This window comes from Dendrobates tinctorius, unplaced genomic scaffold (assembly GCF_039654945.1).
Source record: "Dendrobates tinctorius isolate UK_male_01 unplaced genomic scaffold, ASM3965494v1 ptg000028l, whole genome shotgun sequence".
NCBI classification, from domain to species: domain Eukaryota; kingdom Metazoa; phylum Chordata; class Amphibia; order Anura; family Dendrobatidae; genus Dendrobates; species Dendrobates tinctorius.
In genome coordinates, this window is record NW_027361696.1 from 84361759 (window position 1) to 84381468 (window position 19710).

General features: G+C 43.2%; 1 protein-coding gene across 5 annotated transcripts in view; it reads right to left on the reverse strand.

Moving 5' to 3' along the window:
• Positions 1-19710, reverse strand: part of PLEKHA4 (pleckstrin homology domain containing A4) — a 107806-nt gene that overhangs the window by 26547 nt on the left and 61549 nt on the right. For 4 of the 5 annotated variants that reach the window (XM_073571133.1, XM_073571134.1, XM_073571130.1 and 1 more), the window contains exons 2-6: positions 7452-7600; positions 5676-5783; positions 2029-2101; positions 1826-1926; positions 1622-1737 (exon numbers count right to left, since the gene is read on the reverse strand). In XM_073571133.1, coding sequence (XP_073427234.1) covers positions 1622-1737; positions 1826-1926; positions 2029-2101; positions 5676-5783; positions 7452-7538 — 485 coding nt within the window. In that variant the 5' untranslated portion in view covers positions 7539-7600. Of the gene's footprint in view, positions 1-1621; positions 1738-1825; positions 1927-2028; positions 2102-5675; positions 5784-7451; positions 7601-17229; positions 17334-19710 lie in introns of all 5 variants that reach the window. The other variant, XM_073571132.1, reaches the window with a different exon arrangement.

Sequence of the window (19710 nt, forward strand, 5' to 3'; positions counted from 1 at the left end):
GGACAGAGCAGCAGAAAATCAAAACAGGCTTGGAACAGAAGCTTAAGGCTATGTGCACACACTGCGGATTGGTCTGCGGATTCTTATCTGCGGAACCGCAGGTAAAACCACAGGTAAAATGACCGCAGAAACAATTGGCATGTCAATTCTTTCTGCAGATTCAAAACCGCAGCTTTTCCGCAGTTAAAAATCCGCAGTATGTGCACAGCAGAATGTAAATCCCATAGGATAACATGCTACTGTACACTGTCTGCAGAACTGCTGCAGTTCTGCTGCGGCCAAAACCGCAGCGGAATCGCAGCAAAAACTGCAGCGTGTGCACATAGCCTAAGGCAGCAACAGTGGCAACACAGGTGACTCCAGTATGTGGCAACTTATAGCATGGTCTGATGCCCTCAGAACTGGGGCAAAACAGCTGAGGGAACTTCCAAATGCAGTAAGTTTGGACCGGAAGAACGCGGTGTCACCACAGCAGACAGTATAGAAGGGAAGGTGACTAGCCATGTTGCAACTGACACCGGAAACAGATGATCTGATGTCTGGGGCCAAACAGGCAAAAGAATGTCTAACCATGGCAGAGCGAAACAGGGCGTACGCTGAGGAACCGTATGAGACAGTCCGACCCGGGAACGTGTTGTGACAGTGAGAGAAGTACAGGGAAAGTGGAAGAGATGTGTAATGTGCAACATGTGACTAATGTTGTGAAATACTTGGATGTGCTGAGAAATGAATACAGTAAAAGTTGTCTTTTTGAAAGTTGAAATAGACTGTGACTCAATTCATGCGAAGACGTTTGCAGACAGCCTTCAGTGGCGCAAAAGGAATCCAAATGATGCTGGACCTGAAGTCACAGGTATGCTGACTAATGGACATTGTTTTCATGTGATGGAGGCCAGGGCACAGATGCCCCGGTGTCCTTGGCCAGGACTCTGGCCCTGGCCCTCCCTCACACGCATGTTCCGTCTCTATCGTCTTTTAACCACTTCACGTTTGCAAAGCAGTCAAAAGAACTAAAAGGTATCTGACCTGCTGTTCCACTTTGTAATGAGGAGAAAAATTCCCCATTCTCTTGACCGGTGCAGGTCCCAATGGTCAGACCTCCACCAACCAACATCTGGTCGTTAGGTGATAACTTTTTCCGATCTGTGGAAGAACTTTCCAAAGAACTACCTCTATTTTAGTTTCTTTGCCCTCACGAATTCATGACATTTTCCAGGAAAGTCCATTCATAGACTTTTATTAGATTAGTCCATCCATGTGCGAATGGTACAACACAATCAGCAAAATGGAGGGCAGAAGGTGCTCCCTCCAATGTTTAGCACGTAGATTCATCAGGGGGTGTCAACATCATTCAAAATGTTAACATGAAACCATGTGTATGACAGTCCCATTGTGAGGCAGGAACACCACACCGACTGTTCTCTAATACACACGTACTGATAGGATTCACTTCCTCTGACTAGATCTTCTCTTTCCACAGTCTAACATTTCTTAGTTCACTCATCACATTCACTCATACTATCGTGTCTGCGAGCCAACGTGAAGCTACAGTAGCCAATCAGTCCACAAGTCTCAGATAGCTCCCGTACACACACAATGTTCGGTCACCCAATATTCATACTTATTTTTATTGTCACCGACGACCAGAGCAGATTGATTCATGGCTCGGATCCAGGCATTCATGTCTTCCTGAGTGTCGGCTCCAAAATAATAGGTTCTCATTCCGGGATGTTCTGCCTGAAAGGATTGAGGGCATTAATACTGTGAAATGGCAGAAAGTGCTGATCCCAAATAACATGACTACGAGAAGACAAGTGTGGCAGACCTTAAAACTGAATCTTCTGTTTTTTACTTCTCTTGGGTTGGCCGGCAAGATCTCATAGCTTGGTAATAAAATGCTGCCCAGGACGGTCTCCTCTCTGCTGTCTGCACAAAAATACATAGGAAACAAGAGGATAACCACAGGATAAAAGAAGCAATATTGTAATTGTGCTGGGGATAGATTCTGACGAGGAGGCTCCTCGTTACCTCGGTAGTAAAACAAGCAGAATTCTGACAGCACGAACCACCGCCTCTTCCACAGACGTAAGCCTGCACTGTCCTGCAAGAAAGAGGACGGTGAGGACCAGCGCTCAGATTGGAGGTCTCGCCGCTCACATTGCAGAATAACAGCCAGTTTCTAAGAGTGTGGAGAACACTTACATTTTCAATAAATATAACAGTTTTACTATTTAGTGATAAAATTGCATTTATACTTCATGTAATTTACAAAAATACCACTAGAGGGACCCAGCACCTGTCACAAATCACTGAGCTGAACATTTGGGTGTTCGGTGACCTGTCAACAGTGCAGTGTTTGCTCCCATTTTATTCACGCTGCTCCCCAGTGTATGCAAGTTTTTTTTTTTGTTTTTTTTTAGCAGATATACAGTTCCAGAGATGTGAGCTTTTTTTATTTAGTGCTGTTTTTTTGTGATCTTTTCAAGGGGGCTTTCTTTAGACGGCTCTGGATTATTACCCTGTGAGTAGCACCTCCTTGGAAAGACCAGAAAAATTTGCACTATTTAAAACAGGGAAATATCTCTGGAACCATATGGTGGAGAAAAAAAATATAATTTGTATTATCAATATATATACTGTACATAGTAGCTTGGCCCACGCGAAATTTTCGCACATTGGTAGTCGGGGGCGTATATATATATATATATATATATATATATATATATATATATATATATATATATATATATATATATATATATATATATTCCCCTCATACCATGCACTGTCCTCCCTCCCCCACTGCATCTAACTCACTCTCTGATTTTGAACCAGTCACAGAAGAAGAAGTAAGCAGGCTCCTTGCATCTTCTCGCCCAACTACTTGCACCAGTGACCCATTTCCATCACATCTCCTCCAGTCCCTTTCCCCTGCTGTCACCCCTCACCTAACTAAAATATTTAACCTCTCTCTCTCTTCTGGTATTTTTCCCTCCTCATTTAAGCATGCCATCATACATCCACTACTTAAAAAACCATCCCTCGACCAAAACTGTGCCGCTAACTATAGACCTGTCTCTAATCTTCCCTTCATCTCTAAACTCCTGGAACGCCTGGTCCACTCCCGTCTTATCCGCTATCTCTCAGAAAACTCTGTTCTCGACCCTCTCCAATCCGGTTTCCGCTCTTTACACTCCACTGAAACTGCCCTCACTAAAGTCTCTAATGATCTGCTAACAGCTAAATCAAATGGTCATTACTCCATGCTAATTCTCTTGGATCTCTCTGCAGCATTCGACACTGTGGATTATCAGCTCCTCCTCACTATGCTCCATTCCATTAGCCTCAAGGACACCGTTCTCTCCTGGTTCTCCTCCTATCTCTCCGACCGCTCCTTTACTGTTTCTTTTGCCGGTTCCTCCTCCTCTCACCTTCCCCTTACTGTTGGGGTTCCTCAAGGATCGGTTCTAGGCCCCCTCCTCTTCTCCTTGTACACTGCCCCTATTGGTCAAACAATCAGTAGATTTGGTTTCCAGTACCATCTCTATGCTGATGACACCCAATTATACGCTTCTTCTCCTGACATCACGCCAGCCTTTCTAGAAAACACTGGCGATTGTCTAAACGCTGTGTCTAATATCATGTCCTCACTATATCTGAAACTGAACCTGTCAAAGACTGAACTCCTGGTGTTTCCTCCCTCTACTAATGTACCTATACCCGACATTGCTATTACTGTGTGTGGTTCCACTATTACTCCCCAGCAACATGCCCGCTGTCTTGGGGTCATACTTGATTCCGAGCTTTCCTTTGCCCCCCACATTCGATCACTGGCTCGCTCTTGTCATCTGCACCTCAAAAACATTTCTAGAATTCGACCTTTTCTTACTTTTGACTCTGCAAAAACTCTTACTGTTTCTCTTATTCATTCTCGTCTCGACTATTGTAACTCTCTTCTAATCGGTCTCCCTCTTACCAAACTCTCCCCTCTCCAATCTGTCTTGAATGCTGCAGCCAGGATCATATTCCTCGCCAATCGTTACACCGATGCCTCTACCTTGTGCCAGTCATTACACTGGCTACCCATCCACTCCAGAATTCAGTATAAACTTATTACCCTCACCCACAAAGCCCTCCATGGCTCAGCACCACCCTACATCTCCTCCCTTGTTTCAGTATACCACCCTACCCGCGCCCTCCGTTCTGCTGATGACCTGAGGTTAGTATCCTCAATAGTCAGAACCTCCCACTCCCGTCTCCAAGACTTTACACGTGCGGCGCCAATTCTTTGGAATGCACTTCCCAGGTCAATACGATTAGTCCCCAATCCCCACAATTTTAAGCGTGTCCTGAAAACGCATTTATTCAGACTGGCCTATCGCCTCAACACATTAACCTAACCTATCCCTGTGTGGCAGAGCCAAAAGTTTTACCATAACCAGGTTCCCAGCATCATGTTCCCACATGCTTTATGCATCCATTAGCCCTCTGTGTCTGTACTGTTACACACTTAACATTATGGCTGGTCCATACAATCAGAGCAACTGTTACCACCCACCTTTCGTGTCTCCCTCTTTCCTCATAGACTGTAAGCTTGCGAGCAGGGCCCTCATTCCTCTTGGTATTTGTTATAATCTACTGTATGTGATTATTGTTATGCTGTAATGTCTATTGTCTGTACAAATCCCCTCTGAAATGTAAAGTGCTGCGGAATATGTCGGCGCTATAAAAATAAAATTATTATATTATTTATTATATATATTTTTTTTTTTTTTTTGATAGTACAAATAATATATTTTTTATTTTTATTATTTAAAAAAAATATATAATATATGTTAAAGCAAACAAAATTGCATGCTCAAGGGTGCAGAGAGACTAAAATAAGAGCACTAACTGTTCGGTTGTGACCTGGTGACAGAGCATCTTTAATACTTGTGAATTGTTGTTTTCTGTAATCTATAAATTATACTTATCAGTTGATTCAGCACCTAACTAACACTGAACTATTGCCACCATCATAAGGTACACAGACTGATGGAAGCTCTCCAAACCAAAACTCTACAACCTAAAGCATATATAAGGATGACAAGTTTATGTCAGAAGACCTGCATTGTTGCCCATACTCGGACCGCAAAACAGGTATGTGAATCCGGCCTTATTAAATTTTAGTCTTAACTACATAAAAATATATATATTTGTATAGAAGAATAGTAATATTTTATATCTAAAGGGATCTGTCAGTAAGATTCATCTCCTAAACCGTCTATATGGGCATGTAGGGCACAGGAAGCTGAATACAATGATCCATTGATATCTGCGATGGGACAAAGCTTTCTGGCCCAGAGATCTTTTCAGCTCATTTACATATTAAGAGAATGTGAATTTTTCTGGAATAACACATCGGATCTCAGATATCAAGGTATCATTTTATTCGGCTTCCTATGACCTACATGCCCATATAGATGGCTTGGGTGAGATGATCCTACTGACAGATTCCCTTTAAATGCTGAACCAATGAATAAAAATACTAACTGGATTACAAAAAAAGAAGCCCACAAAATAAAGAAAAAGCTATACTGTATAGAGGAAAAACATTCCTCCTCTGACCGTGCGGTGGGTTGGACACAATCTTTACATTTCTAGACACATGTCGGACGGTCTTGGCATTCACTAACCTGTTTATACAGCCAGCCCCGAATCACCACAGGAGAGTTGGGGTCCCTCTTGATAGAATATTCCCTTTTCCCAAACGTGTGCACTCTCTTCACTGATCGAGTTGATGGCTACACACAGTAACAACAAGGGGAATCAGAGCAATGTTAAGGCAAAAATTCAGCACAATCACGTTACACTTTCATAGCTGCAGATAATAAAATGCAGATTATTGTGTCCTGATAAATGACAGAAGGAAATGAACTGGAATCTGACGCCTAAGTGCAGCTATAGGCTTTTCCAAGAACATGTTCTAACTTTTTTATAAATGAACTGGACAGGAATCCAACAAAACAGCTTGATCTCAGCAACAGGGTCCAAGCAGCCCACCGGTAAAGTCTCCGGTAGGCCTTGGGTCAGATGCAATAATGTCACCCCAGCACAAGAGAAGACCACCCCATTCAGAAAGACCACTACTGTGCTACAATGTTGTCTAATTTTTGAGGGATGATTCACAAATAACGGATTTGACTTGACACCTCAATAGAGTTGGTAACGATCCAGTCCTAACAAATCACCAATTATTCCTAGAATACGGCTTTACAGATTGTGGTCTGACCATTGGGAACCCAACCAGTCACCAAAATAGGGGACCAGAGACCACATTAAAATAGGGGGAGCCATCATATAGGCATGCAACTGCTACAGCCAAAGGCTACGGAAACGAAGTACTGCACTCAACAGTCATCTCTGTCAGTCCCATATGCTAGGATTAGAATAGCAGTGGACAATAAGCCTCCGGCAAAGGGTCATCTCCTGGGAAACAATGGAACCAGAAATTTGAATTCACATGCCCAATCCCATCAGAGATACTATGTTTCAGCCGACTTTTTTTCTTATGTATCTTGTCACCTAAAAGGATTATTTCCATCTTTAGAAGTTATTCACAGTATAGGTGATAACTTACCAATTGGTGGGAATCCGACCGCAGGGACCTTAACGAATCCCTAGAACAGGGTTCTGAAATGTCCTATCTGAATGGAGATGTGGCCAAGGATGTGCACTCACGATCCATTCATTCTCTATGGAACTGCCAGAAAAAGCCCACCAACGTTCTAAGCTATATCTGACATTACCAAAGGAGATGAATAGAGGTCTATTCAGAAGGTGTTTTAAGAACCCCGCTTTTTGGGATCAATCGGGGTTCCATGTTGTCAGTCCTTCACCTATCGGCAAGTTTTATCCTGTGGATAAGTGAGAATGTCTAAAGATGAGAATAATGATTTAAGATAAGAATAAAGACCAGCCACCAGGTCAAAAGGGAGCAGTTTTTGCTGTTGTTTTAACCCTACTGCTCCGAGTAATTTTTTAGCTTTGTTTGATTATTTTATTTATTTTATTTTTTAAATTGGCCATATGGTTCCAGAGATATGAGTCTAATTATTAAGGTCTTTACAAGGCTTTACAAGGAGTTGTTGCTCACAGGATCCCTGGGGGCGCCTCTTTAGATTAATCTGCACGATTATCCTGTGAGCACCGCCCAATTGTAAGGACCATAAAAATCAGCATTAATAAAAAACAACAAAATAATCAGTGGAGTAGCGGGAAGAAAATAAGAGCAACTCTTGACCTGGTGACAGATACAGTATTTATAGACCTGAACTATATATGAATTTGTAGCTCCAAGTAGGCATCGCAAGACCATCAGCAATTCTAGGAAGCCACAAACCACCATCCCCTTTCCAGGCATCCCCTTGGGTAAAGCTAAATTACAGTGTTTTTTTTTTTAGACTACTCACCCGTGACCCCTGGTTGACAGAGGCTGTTGTCACAATGCTGCTGGCCATGCTAAGCCCACTCCTGGGACGCTCCATTTCTTCAGTCATGCTTCACAGCTTCTAATGTTAAAGAGATTTTCACTTGCTTGATCAGGAGGTCATAAAAGTCCCTGTAATATAAACAGTTCATTAATGATCAAATCGGAGGTAATCAGCCAGAAAGTGATCTCCAAACAAGACTATTTCTTTCTATATGGAAATTGCAGAACTAAGAAAATGGATTACCCTTTATGGATCACAAGCAGGACTATGGTAATGTCATATTTTGTGAATATGGTACACTGGCCCCTGCACAGGAGCACGGTAAAGAGCTTCTAGATCTCCATTGATATGATGAAATTAAGGATTCGATTATTCAACAAGTTTTAATCTGCCATGAAAATTTCCTTAGAGTTTCTTCTCTCCAGATAGTCCTGGACTAAAAATTGAAAATTTGTCCAATTGTGCATAAATCCAGCTATCGTTCTACCAGGATCCTGGAAAAGTTGAGCGATAACCCGGCAAAAGAAGAACTTGGGAACATCTAAAAGGGTTGGCAAATCTCCTTGGCCTCACCACAATCTCGAAAACTAGCAATTAAGATGTTTTTTGTGCCCTAGTCAGGAAGGTAGGGGAATAGGCCTCAGAGGTTGGGAAATGTGAGCAGAAAGTCATATCCTCGAAAGAAGGGGGTACATATTGCGCTCCCTTTAAAAAAAAAAAAACAAAAACCTATATCAATGAAACCATATAAAAAAGGCCTGGCCTCTATCTAGACAACCCCTTTTTAAATTAAGCAGTCCCCCTTGTAAAATGCAGACAATCATTCCAGCAATGTTGATGCTGGGTCTGTCAGGAAGGAAGTAAAAGCACAGCAGAAAAATAGCAGCTCCTGACTGGCTGCAGAGCTCAAGTGGTGTAATCGTTGCCCATATACCAGTACGGCACCAGTGCGTGAGCCAAATATTGGTGTTTCTTTTTCAAGGGAATCACACCATTTAAAAAGGAGGTCATGGGAATTTTTTTTAAAAAAATACATGTTACAAAGACGAACAAATTACTATATTTGGGCCTCCGTTTATTTCACATTTTTCCCACAGCCCGAAACTCTGACAGACCCTGGTGCCGTCCAGCTGTACTGAGCCGCCTAAATGAAAGCTTTGTGGTTGTAGACCGGGGCGATGTCTGCAGGGCCCGATGTGTGTTCATAGTATGAGCTTTGTAGATTCCTTCCAGAGGTTCAGCTGGGGTACACACTCGCCGAGGACCAAGCACTGCCTAAAATCTGGAAGTGCACGAACCAAGGATGGAGACAATGCCGCCATTAATATTACAGATTTCTCTTCATTACCAGATCAAGGATTATTCATTTACAGTCATTTTATGAGACTGTACACAGGCACAATTAAGGCCTATTAACATGGATGGCCTACAGCAATGCGATCCAAGCCTTGTGAGACTTCACATACGGGACAGAGTCCTATAAATGGTCACTTTCTGTGCGAGATGAATGGTTGGTACAAAGTCTCGCAACAAGGGCTCCAATCAGTAATGACCGGCTATAATGCCCCACTGTCCTACTAACACTCTACACTGCCAGGAATGTGACGATCAACAGAAAGACGACTCATTTAAAGGGATCATCTTAACTCTGGACATAAAGTAAAAAAAAAAAAAAAAGCATAGCTTGAAATTTAGCTACACAGACGTACAATCTATAAACCAACAGCCATGCCCATCTGTGCCAGCAGTCATGCCACCCACGTGCCATCTACCCCACAGAGAGGAGTCGTCCTTATCTAAGATTCTGTTTTTTTCCAGGAAAGCGGTCAGGAGACGCTCAGAGTGAGAGGGACTCATTGGATGTCAGTCCATTTCTCATACTTTAAATGCACATTCTGAAAGAGGGGATTAGGTGAGAATCTGAGCTTACCCTCCTTCATACCTTTCTATATAGGTGCAGATTTGATAAATACTTGATTGTCTGTAGGAAATTGCGAAAGTAAAAGAACTCCTGACTAATATTAAGAATGAATCCCGAAATCCAACTCTCAGCTGCAGAAATATAGTACATAAATCGCATTAGTATCATTTTTAAAGGGATTCTGTCAGCAGGCATTTGCTACGTAATCTTGAGAGCAGCATGAGGTAGAGACAGAGACCCGGATTCCAAGGATGTACCACTTTGATTACCATGTGCAGTAGTTTTGACAGAGTCATAGTTTTCTCTGCTGCAGATCCAGCCCAGCTCGGAATGCTGAGCTGTGTATAACTCCCACCCACATCACTGATGTGGACTAGGAGGCACAAAATATCTAGTCCTGTAGTAATAATCTCCTGCTGATAAAACACCGATTTTAGAGAAACAACAAAGCACAGCCAAGTAAGTGACACATCACTGGAAGCAGGGTCTGTGTTCCTACATAAGGTTGCTTTCAGATTACATAGCAAAAACCTGCCGACAGATCCCCTTTAAGAAGGACATTTTCAATGAATCAACTGTAATATCATGTGGCAGAACGTTCCATAATCTCAGTGCTCTTACAGTGTAAAAAAAATAAAAAATTAAAATCACTGTCTGACGAGAATGATAAAAGCACAGCTCATTAAAGAGTCTTCCCAATTTCAAAGTTTTTGTTCCATAGGCTATCGGAAGTGTAACGTAAACTGAGCTGATGCCCACCTTCTCCTGCAGGGCCCTAGATCCCCAGTGATTTACCTCCGGACTACATTTCTGCAGCCAATCTATGATCTAAGTGGCTCTACATATCTAGAACCAGTCAATAACATTAGTCTATTGTGTATGAGGCCTTTATTATTATTATTATTATTTATTGTTATAGCGCCATTTATTCCATGGCGCTTTACATGTAAGGAGGGGTATACATAAAAACAAGTACAATAATCTTAAACAATACAAGTCATAACTGGTACAGGAGGAGAGAGGACCCTGCCCGTGAGGGCTCACAATCTTCAAGGGATGGGTGATAATACAGTAGGCGAGGGTAGAGCTGGTCGTGCAGCGGTTTGGTCGATCGGTGGTTACTGCAGGTTATAGGCTTGTCGGAAGAGGTGGGTCTTCAGGCTCTTTTTGAAGGTTTCGATGGTAGGTGAGAGTCTGATATGTTGTGGTAGAGAGTTCCAGAGTAGGGGTGATGCGCGAGAGAAATCTTGTATGCGATTGTGGGAAGAGGAGATAAGAGGGGAGTAGAGAAGGAGATCTTGTGAGGATCGGAGGTTGCGTGCAGGAAAGTACCGGGAGACGAGGTCACAGATGTATGGAGGAGACAAGTTGTGGATGGCTTTGTATGTCATGGTTAGGGTTTTGTAATGGAGTCTCTGGGCAATTGGGAGCCAGTGAAGGGATTGACAGAGGGGAGAAGCTGGGGAATAGCGGGGGGACAGGTGGATTAGTCGGGCAGCAGAGTTTAGAATAGATTGGAGGGGTGCGAGAGTGTTTGAGGGGAGGCCACAGAGCATGAGGTTGCAGTAGTCAAGGCGAGAGATGATGAGGGCATGGACTACGGTTTTTGCAGATTCTTGGGTGAGGAATGAACGGATGCGTGAAATATTTTTGAGTTGAAGTCGGCATGAAGTGGAAAGGGTTTGGATATGTGGTTTGAAGGAGAGATCAGCGTCAAGGATTACTCCGAGGCAGCGAGCTTGTGGGACTGGGGAGAGTGGGCAGTCATTTACTGTAATTGATAGGTTCGTAGGGGGGGTCACGTGAGATGGGGGAAAGATGATGAATTCTGTTTTGTCCATGTTGAGTTTCAGATATCTAGTGGAGAAGAAGGATGAAATAGTGGACAGACATTGAGGGATTCTGGTTAGTAGGGAGGTGATATCTGGTCCAGAGATGTAGATCTGTGTGTCATCAGCATAAAGATGATACTGAAAGCCATGAGATTCTATGAGCTGTCCCAGGCCAAAGGTGTAAATAGAGAACAGCAGGGGCCCAAGGACTGAACCTTGTGGGACTCCGACAGATAGGGGGCGAGGTGAGGAGGTGGTGTGTGAGTGGGAGACGCTGAATGTCCGGTCTGTTAGGTATGATGAGATCCAGGAGAGGGCCAAGTCTGTGATGCCGAGGGATGAGAGGGTCTGTAATAATAGGGAATGGTCCACTGTGTCAAAGGCAGCCGACAGGTCCAGGAGGAGGAGGACAGAGTAGTGTCGCTTGCGCTTGCCTTTATGCTTGTCCATGGGTATGTAGTATTGCTGCTAATCCCTATCTCCAATGCTAAACACTGCTTTGTTTAGGGCATTTTTTTGGGAAACAAAAAAGCTAAACCCTTTTTTCTAGCTCCTAACAACTCTGACATGGTTGCATGCCCCACGGGCACGAATAAAGCCCATTCATACTGGTATCATAGACATAAGTGTCATTTCCACATAATGGCACCCTGTAATATATTGCACTTTGTATACGATCCTCAAACATTGCAAGCCATGTCTTTGTTAATCCATTAGAAGACCCAGCTGTAATGTAACAAGGTTATTTTTACTGGAGGAAAAAGAGGATTCACATGAAGCTGGTTGGGGATTGTGGAGATGGCAAGACACCGTGTTGTTTCAGCAGCTCCAAATTGACCCCGTCGACCCCTCGCAATGAACGGAGGTGACTTAGTGTGTGAAACTTTATCAGGAAACTTCGCTTGCCAGAAACTTCTAACAAAAGTTGAAACAATATATACAAATGAGAGAAGGAGGCAGATTAGTCTGAGACTGGGGCTGATCTCACTTGAAAAGGGAGTAGGTCAATGTGATGGTGTATCCAAGGGGGAGTGGAGAGGTGAGAAAGAATTTGGCCAGATTCCACAGAAGGGATATTGCAAGCTTCACCGCTCAGGCGGACCAATAATCCAGCATTACTCATGCACCCTACATGTCTCGTAAAAACGCAAGCTCTAACCAAAATGTAGGCAGCATTCCTAATGGAGATCCGCATCGGGTTATGGGGTTAACAGTTCCATACCGATGGGTTAGGTAAAATATGGCCGCTGTTGATCGTTCTTGAAGACTTCTGCATATGCATCGACACACTCCCCAAATATTTCTAATGCATTGACGAATTCCGATTACATTCCCGAAGTATTGCTCTTCAAACCTTTATCAGCCAGCTTGTCAACCAACTTAATTAAAATCCATGTTAAAAAAAAAAAAAAAAAATTTTTTTTTACAGAAATCAATCTGGCATTCACTTCGAGCGTTGACACCGAAGAACTATTATAGTGAGACAACAGACGGTTTGACACGCGTTAGTAGCGCCTTTGTGTATGGCAGTCGGGGCTAGAAGTCTGGGGCACATGCCCAGGATCAAGTGTGTGGGAGACCGTGTCGGAAAACAAGAATCTATTAACAATGGAAGGAATGTTCCCCACCTACAAGTCTGAAGAGTCAAGATTCAGATTGGGGAAAATATGAATGTGGTATTCATGTGGCCACGAGAAGGTCAGCAGCGGCTACTATTACATTAACATTTTTTGCATGGCACATCAGCAGTGTTAATGCGATAGCCATGGTCTCTCTCTACCATTTGTTCTTCTGCACTTTGCCCACATTACAATGTGCCACAAATATGTCCAACGCAGACACAAGAGGTCATTTAATAATCTACATAATTTTGAGTTTTGTGATCGGGAAGGGTTCTTCAGCAATAAATAGACAGACAAGCCTGATGAAGAGCCTGATCAAGGGTTGAAACGTGAGTAACGTATGAAAGAATGAAAGGTGTACTAATACGGGACAGCTCTACAGTATTTCCCTTTATTACCATACAGTCATCCCTAGAAGATCTCACTTGAAGTTAGTTGATGCTTTGGTTCTACCTTCCTCATCCAAAGATTAACAAGGTCAGCTTATATTTCCATATAACCTTTCCCATTACAAAGGCTTTCAATAAAATAATCGGGAAGTATCTTCAGGAAGTCTCTGACCCTTTCAGATTCGAAAACTGAAGTCTGAATGGGATCTCATGCACATAGCTCTAGGCTTGCTTCACACTGACCGTGCTGTACGCCGAGCAGTACAACGGGGCTTTTGCTGGAATCCCAGAAAAATAGGATTCCAAAAGGGAATGCCCCAACAGAGTCATTCGCTTCAATGAAGCAGAATCACTTCAGCCACCACAAATGCCAGGACATTTTCTTCGTAGAGAACTGAACGCACAGAAAATTGAGCAATAGAAATTGGCGGCATTCCTATCTCCACAAAAGTAAAGGACGCGCTGTGTGAAGCCCCCACCGGAGGGTCCGGACATTAAATACTTAAGATGTTGCATTGGTCAGCTAGTCCTTGAGCTTGGTCACCTTTAGTTTCAGCAGATGTAGAGGTGGACAGACCTTGCACCATGCTGGCTTCTGAAGCAGCAGGTTTCTCAGCAGATCCGAGCTGGAGCCATCAGACTGGTTTCAATTAGAGACTCTTGAATTTACTATTTCTTTGATGGAAAAAAACATTTTTGTAAAGGCAAATTAAAGACTTGGAAAATTTTTAGTCTATTAAGATAGCACGAGCCGCATACAGTAGTTCCTGCATATAATAAGGCATGTGTGATACTATATTACTAAAGCAACTGGCAAAGAGACCTCCGTAAATCCATGTTCAGACCCAGCAGTGGTCGGATTTCCAGAACATCCACATATATGATCAAGACCATGTTCAGACCCAGAGTATCTAGTCCTGTAAGTTGTACCAGACTGCGGTTTTGCAGCAATTTGAGAAAAATGTCTGCAAAAACCACACAGACCACAATGAGGTCGCAACGTGTGAACACAGCCTTACCGCCAACCCCACACAACTACCGTAATTAACGTTCTAGCCAATGTAATGTTTGGAGGTATGAAGGATAAGCAGTACACCTGACCTCAGCTCCATGGTTCCATAGGTCTCACATATCAGAGCATGTACTGCTCCCACTTACCATGGGAAACCTTTGACCTTGAGAGATGATCAAAGGGACCGCAGCTGCAAGCAGGGGGAGGCGAGGTGCTTACATGCAGCTTGTCCACACAGTTGGTCTCTATGGATCTATCACACGGGTTAAGAGGTTCTGTCATACGGCCAATAATAGGGCAGATAAACGTTCGTTCCTGACCACTTGTTTGTAGTTTGATGCAATCATTAAAGGGCATTTGTCAGCAGGTTTTTGCTATGTAATCCGACAGCAGCATGATGTAGAGAAAAAATATTGTGGTATAGAGAGCGCTCTTAGGCATCGGGAGACCAAGGATAGTATCAGATAAAAAGGTAATAAAAATGTCGGTCTGACTTCATCAGGCACATACACAGGATGTCAGCCTGGATGTGATTTTTCCACCAATCAGGTTACAGCCTTGTAAGGCTGACCCTTATAAAAGGTCAAGACTGACACCCTGTTTGTGTGGCCCAATGGAGTCAGCGACTCCGAAACGAGTTGCTCGAATACCTTTTTATCGGATCCTATCCCCTGGAGATTGATCACTAAACAAATAAAAGCGTTGTGCCTGCCGAACAACACAGCAAGGTGAGCACATTACCACTCCCCTCTTCATCTTATTGCTGGTAATATCACATTTAAAAGCGCTCCCCTTTTTCCCTTAGCAGCATGATGTAGGGGCAGAGACCGTGATTCCAGCAATGTATCATTTAGTTTACTGGGTGCAGCAGTTGTGACACAAATCACAGTATTCTCTGTAGAGGTTCTAGCAGAGCTGTGTATAACCCTGCCCATATCACCGATTGGCAGCTTTCTGTGTACACTGTGTATTGACAGTAATCTCCTAATCAGTGGTGGGAGAGTCATTGGACCAGGAGGTACTAGACATCTAGTACTGTAGTGATCATCTCCTGCTGATAAAACACTGCATAAAACAGCCTAATAAACGTGACATAGCTGGAATCAGTGTCTCCGTCCCTACATTATGCGGCTTTTGGATTACATAGCAAAAACCTACTGACAGGTTACATTTAAAATCTTTTCACACAGACAAATAATCACAGCAACATTTCTTCAGTCACATACAATGCTGATGCTCCATGGAAAAGGGACGTACAACTCACTATATTGTAAATCCGTGTGCAATTCAGGTCAATGTAAAATGGGCCCTAAAGGATTATTTTACATGGGCCAATAAACTGCCTTTAACAAGTCATAAGCGATGATTTAAGGTGCATTTATACGTGTTGACAGCAGCTGTCAGAATTTAAAAAAAAAGATAATTGAGCTGGAGTATAAGTTGGTATACATGCAACACACGTAAGCGCATGTTCACATTGGCCATTAAACAGACAATCTACAAGAAACAAAATTATCATATACCCTGCTGTAACTAAGTAAAAAAAAAAAGCTAAAGGGCATTTAAATAATATAGGGTTCTTAGTAAACACTTTTTCATTTAAAAAAAAAACAAAAAAAAAAAACACAACATAAAAGCAATCCCACCATCAGCAAGTCTGCCAAGAATGCTGTCCATAGAACGATAGAATATCGGCAGCACATCTCCTGTTTACACAGGACGACGTGCTGCCGACGACAATGATTTTAACCAATGTTTACACAAGCCGATAATCGGCATACAAGTATTCTCACCAACTCGTTCCCCTTATTAACTTGTCTTCATAGGCTTTTAGTCTGTGTACACACAGTGCATTATTGCCGCTGTTGGGGGGGAAACGCATTGCAGCTGCAATGTGTGAATAGAGCTGTTGGATGACACTTGCCACTAAATTTTCAGTTATATATAACCATGACCAGGAGGGCGGATCATAGAAGCAATTGATAACCATGCAAGATTCTTTATGCCTACAGTGCATCATTTGATCATTAAGTTCATAAATGGCTATGAGCAGACATAGGGGATCTCTGGCCTTAAAAACATGTATATGATCTGATCATGGGCAGAACATCAATGTAAAATTACTGGCAAGTCTGAAACATACTTGGGTTCTGTTAATATTTTGATATGAACAAGACATTAAGCTTTGATAGTATTCAGTGAGTGATAAATTTTAAAAGATGGTAACAAATTGCAAGCTTTCGAGACTACTCAGGTCTTTTCTTCAGGCATCTGTGCCTGACAAAGGGACCTGAGTAGTCTCAAAAACTTGAAATGTGTTACCATCTTTTCAGTTAGCCACTGATAGGTATCAGCCACTGAGGACTCTCAATTCTAAAATATTTTTACACCTACTGCTAACACGATTCAAAGATTTACCGTATATCTTTCCTGTTTGTATCAAACTATTCAATCCCGTATCCAAAAGTAGCATTAAGCCACTAGTAATAGGATGCCGCACGTCAACCCGAACCGCAGCAATTATGAGAACCAATTTACTCCTTTCCATCCCAATAGGAAAACCTCATCCCATTAACGCAAGCAGCAGAATAATACTGAAATCACCAATTGTGTGCCGGAGAGTCGTTCCTCACCAGTTACAGATGTTGTACTTCACGTCTCCAGATCATTGACCCCTGGAGTCATGTCCTACTGAACAAATTAAACATGATTTCGCTGAAAAATCTGGAAGACACTGATAATGTATTTTGTAAATGCAATGGTAGGAAGCGAGGAACACAAGCAGAGCTCCCCTAGGTAAACAATCCTTAATGGCCCCATTGAACAGGTGCCGTGGCTGTTGCACACTATTTCAGTAGCGCAGCTGTTAATGACTTGGCCTTTCCTCTCTTTATCTGTACTTCCCACTCTTTCCATGTGTAGCAGTGACCGGCAGCTAGTGGAATGTGTGTACTCTTATTCACCATGGAAACTATCCTCACCTCTTTCCGGAGAGTGAAGAGATTGTCGAAAATCGCATTCTACAGTAGGCTGGCCAACATGGCGCTGTCTTCTGGATATTAGGATCCGGTTTGGTGATGGGTTCCTAAAATAGAAATTTTCTAATATTCAATCAATGATAGAATTGCTACAAAACAGGAGCCAGGGATAATAGTCAAAAGCTTTCTGAATTCACAATTACACTTCAAAACAGAAGTTTTGATTGGAATCTTGGCACTTGGACCACCATCAATGTATCGCTATACTAAGAGGTCAGAAACCCTAGCTCTCCTCCGAGGATCAACGAAAAGTCTATGGCCCAATTCACCAGTTTGAGCCAAAATGCAAGGTTCGATTTTAACTCAGACACCACGTCCATATTATACGATCACGTGAATGAGACCCTAAGCCAAGAAATAAGGCTAGATACAGCAATAATAGTAGAAACCACACAAGTTGGACAACTGTAGCAACTAACATGGAGTCACGTCAAGTACTAGCTCCGGCAATTTGTCCTGATCTGTTGCGTGTTTATGAACACGACATATATATTCTTAAGAGCGTTCAGGAAACTTAAACTGCTGGGAAGACATGAATCATAAATCACAGGACAAGAGGTTTCCTGTTTATTATAAACAGTATATCTATGCTAAATCACAAGAATCACAAAAATAGTATACACCTTGTATACAAAGCACAAGAGCATTGACCCCTTATAATGCGCCACACATTACTGCAATAACCAGTTGTTATAGGATATTTACAACGGTCAGCAAATAAAAGTACTACATAGAAAAAATGTACAATATTCCGGCATCAGTGGGATCGGATGCCGAATGATCGATCGACATGGAACACTATATATAATTCAAGTAAAGGGACAACAAGGAGACTCCGTAATTAGCACTGTAGCATCCGAGGTCCTGGGCTCAAGTCCCACCAAGGTCAACATCTGAAAGGAGGTTGTATGTTCTCCCCATGTTTGTGTGGATTTCCACGAATACTCCAAAAACATACTGATAGAGAATTTAGATTGTGAGCCCCAATGGCTTCAGGCGTTGAATAAGCTAGCAACATAAAGTATAGTTTTGGTCTTCCACAGTTCTCTCTACACATGTGCTGGCTCCAATGAAAAAAAAAAAAATTGCATTCTCCACTTTATATCGTTTTGCTACCATGTGGTAGAAGTTTCCTTGGGCACCCACAGGCGCCAGGGTCCTCCTTGGGCACCCTCAGGCGCCAGGGTCCTCCTTGGGCACCCTCAGGCGCCAGGGTCCTCCTTGGGCACCCTCAGGCGCCAGGGTCCTCCTTGGGCACCCTCAGGCGCCAGGGTCCTCCTTGGGCACCCTCAGGCGCCAGGGTCCTCCTTAGGCTTCCACTAGTTCTGTATGTGCAGTAGCTACACCCTAGTGAGCATAAACTTCATCTGTAATCACTTTAACCACATATGAACCCGCAGAAAATCTATTGAACTTGGCGTTTTGTGACGATCTTGTAAAATATAGAGAACCTTCAGTTAATTGTGAAGTTAAACTGCTTAACCACCTGAAAATGTAAAAAAGTGATAAGAAAGGCAAACATAAATCACATAAAGCTTAGTAACATCAGTTGGCTCCGTGCCCTACTGATGTCGGCCAGCATCCAGCACAAATTACCTAAACATTGCCAAAGCTCACAGTCCACAATTTCACCACTAGATGCGAGACCAAATAAAGGTTTTGTATAAGGGTTTAGACCAACCCTGGACACAGGCGGCCATATTGACTTACAATATCATCGTGATGGCGATTTAAGTATTTACTATCATAGGAAGCAAGCCATTCCTTTATCATCAGTCCGGGTGGCTAGCACTTCTCTGCCGATGACTGATTCCTGTCTACACATAGCAATTACCGCAACATGACCTGTCTGACGGCAAACTTTACATGTCTAAGGCCTCTTTCACACATCAGGTTTTCGGCGTCAGGCGCGATCCGGCGCTTTTGACAGAAACCGGATCCGGCGAAATGCAATGCCGGATCCGGTTTCCCCCCCATTGACTTGCATTTGCGCCGGATCGCGCCGGATGGCCATGCGTTTCATCCGGTTTTCGCCGGATCCGGCAATGTGTCGCGATCCGGCGTCTGGAAAAAACGGCTACTGTAACGTTTTTTTGTCTCCGGCGAAAAAGCCGGACACGCCGGATCCGGCGCGTCCGGCTTTTTCACACAATGAAAGCCTATGAGCGCCGCAATGCGCCGGATCCGGCGGCCGGATCCGGTTTTTTGGTCTGAGCATGCTCAGTAGCTCTGCCCACAAGACATATATAAAAGCAAGACAGTGGGACCCACAGCCACACCCAACATGCCACCCAAGAAAGCAACCAAGCGAAGCAGGAGAAGGCAGGAGACCACTGCAGCACCATCAGCACCACCACCACCCCAAATGGAGCAGCAAATAGAACATGCTGAGGAGGGGAGGCCAGCAGCAGATGAGAGACGGTA